Raw genomic sequence first — 2887 nt, 5'->3', positions numbered from 1 at the left:
CTCTCTCTCCCCCCCACTCCCTCTCTCTCCCCCCCACTCCCTCTCTCCTCTCTCCCTCTCTCCCACACCCTCTCTCTATCTCCCTCCCTCTCTCCCCCACTCCCTCTCTCTCCATCTCTCTCTCCCTCTATCTCTCCCTCCCCCTATCTCCCACTCCCTCTCTCCTCTCTCCCCCACTTCCTCTCTCTATCTCTCCACCTCTCTCTTCCTCCCTCTATCTCCCACTCCCTCTCTCTATCTCCCAACCTCTCTCTCCTCTCTCCCACACCCTCTCTCTAGCTCCCTCCCTCTCTCCCCCACACCCTCTCTCTATCTCTCCATCCCTCTATCTCCCACTCCCTCTCTCCTCTCTCCCACACCCTCTCTCTATCTCTCCATCTCTCTCTCTCCCTCGCGCTGCCCTGGTGCACGGTGCTCGAGCTGCCAACCTGCGCTCTGATTGGTTGGGGCGGCGGGCTGGCGGCACGCGCCGCTCCGTGTAGTATAAGAGCCCTCGCGTGCCGGCCTGGCGGGTCACTCACGAGCGCCAGCACCTCCTCCGGTCCCAGCTCTGGTTACTGGGCAACACCATGGATACCGTGCTCGAGCAGCTCGCCGGCCTCGACACCTTTTCCGCCGCCGCCTACTTCGATGATGAAGACTTCTTCACGGACCAGTCCTCTACGGATCACCTGGACGCGGACGAGTTCCTGGACCACGATGTAGACTTTCTGACCAGCCAAATCAACGAGTACTACAAGGAGAGCAGGCTGGCGCACGATGCCGAGCACTGCGACTCGGGCATCCTATCTTTCACGTCGTCCTCGTCGCCCTTCTCGTTCGACTGCCCCGACAGTACTTCTGAGGTGTCCCCGCAGCTCAGAGGGATCGACGGCGCTGCAAAAAGACGCAGGAGGATCCGCTCAGAAGTTGAAATGCAGCACCTTCGGCAGGCTGCAAATGTCCGGGAGCGCAGACGCATGCAGTCTATTAACGATGCATTTGAAGGTCTCCGAACTCACATACCAACGCTACCTTATGAAAAACGACTTTCAAAAGTTGATACCCTCCGATTGGCAATCGGTTACATTAACTTCTTAACAGAGCTTGTTCAATCCGATATGCCTTTAAAAAATCCTAACGGCGATTCTGCAGTTCAACCTAAAAAAGTCATTATCTGTCATAGAGGTGCAAGTAAGTGCATCAAATTTGTTTTAATGCTGCAGCATGTTCCTAAATTTGCTGACTTGTATCATTAAGTATGTTAGTTTCTACACTATAACGTCAATGTTTTATATAAATGGAATTTTAATGTGTTGTCACATTGTTGCTTAGGCTAAAATAATTCTGGCAAAAATGCAAAGGTATTTGTAGAATACATCTCTCGATGTTTAGTTTTTTGTAAAGCGTATTTACATATCTTTTGTTTTCCCTTCCAGGATCGCCATCTCCAAATGACCCAGACTATGGGTTGCCTCCTCTCGCAGGGCACTCCTTGTCGTGGACTGATGAGAAACAGCTTAAAGAACAAAACGTCATCAGGACAGCAAAAGTGTGGACTCCTGAAGATCCCAGAAAATCAAATAGCAAATCATCTGTAAACAACATTGAGAACGAACCACCTTTTGACTTTGTCTCATAGAAATGCAAATAGTTCGCAATTCACTGCAGGGACTTTAATAATCAATCATGTATATTTAATGAAAATTAATATATTATCAAACGTAATTGTTAATATATTATCAAACGTAATTGTTGATATGAGATCATGAATATATTGATATGAAAACCGACGAACCATTAATTTATATATTTATTATTTGAAATAGTTCTATGTAAGATACTCTGCTGGAATGCTTAATTTATCAAATTATGTGCTAATCAACTTTCTAATGTTAATATTTTCAACAATGTTTAACCTAACAGTACATTATTGCCTAAGGTTTTCTGGTAAATATTTTTCTATATATAACAATTAATTTATTGTAATATATATCTGCTATCTCTCTGATGCAAAATAAATCCATGAATGAAATACAAACGTCTTTTATTGGTTACAAGTGGTTTGGGAACTTGCGCAAATCACATTGATTGAGGTCAATGTTGTAACTGTAAAATAACTTCAATGCACGGGATGGTTCCAACTTATAATTAAAATATCACCTTGCATCTGTCTGCAATAAAGTGAAGTTCTTTGCTGAATAAATTCAAGCGTTATTTCAATGTCAGTGCCCCAGAATTATATAAATTGTTACTTGCAATTTATAGATCGTTTGTGATCCTGACCAAATACGTACGTGCACATAAACAATAAACAAACCAAAAAAGGCAATTCTAACTTTAAACAGTTCAAGCTGAATGTTTTCAATGGCCTTATTCTATTGTTTCCTATAACTTACAATCCGTTCTTATTTTACATATGTATTCTCATATGCATAAGGAATCATTCATAAGCTAGTGTAATGACTCATTTTAACAATATCTAGAACACAATGCAGAATGTACATGACTGCAGATTCGACACATTTCTGACTTACAAAAATACAGAAAACAGTGTAAACAATGTAAACACACAATGATGTTCATGTCAAATTGAGAGTCCAATGTCAATCAAACTATAGAAAGATATTGTGTAAATATAAAAGCATAATACTGCACCACACTGAAATTGTAAATGACTATTAAGCATATCTAATTTGGAATACAATACTGATGTCATAATATGTAAAATAGTTCTTAACAGGCTATTAAGGCATCACCATTGCATTCTTAACAGAATAGCAAAATCAAAATAAAATGTTATAATAAAACTTTGATAAATTTGATCGTACAAATAATATAACTTTTAGAGGAAATGCATTAGAATTATGTTTGGGACGTCTAAAATTATATTATAAAATCCCGCAGA

The 2887-nt window shown here is 41.3% G+C and overlaps 1 protein-coding gene across 1 annotated transcript; it reads left to right on the top strand.

Moving 5' to 3' along the window:
- Window positions 1-509: 509 nt before the first annotated feature.
- On the top strand, window positions 510-2402 carry ptf1a (pancreas associated transcription factor 1a). Its single transcript, XM_085987121.1, has 2 exons — window positions 510-1173; window positions 1419-2402. The coding sequence occupies exons 1-2, from the start codon at window positions 570-572 to the stop codon at window positions 1619-1621; spliced, it is 807 nt and encodes a 268-aa protein (XP_085843247.1). The 5' UTR covers window positions 510-569; the 3' UTR covers window positions 1622-2402.
- Window positions 2403-2887: the final 485 nt, after the last annotated feature.

Source organism: Somniosus microcephalus, chromosome 5, assembly GCF_052327205.1.
Source record: "Somniosus microcephalus isolate GS21.2 chromosome 5, FLI_Smic_1.0, whole genome shotgun sequence".
In the NCBI taxonomy this organism is placed as follows: Eukaryota; Metazoa; Chordata; class Chondrichthyes; order Squaliformes; family Somniosidae; genus Somniosus; species Somniosus microcephalus.
Note: the sequence above shows the minus strand (reverse complement) of the source record. Positions and strands in the feature narration are given on the sequence as shown.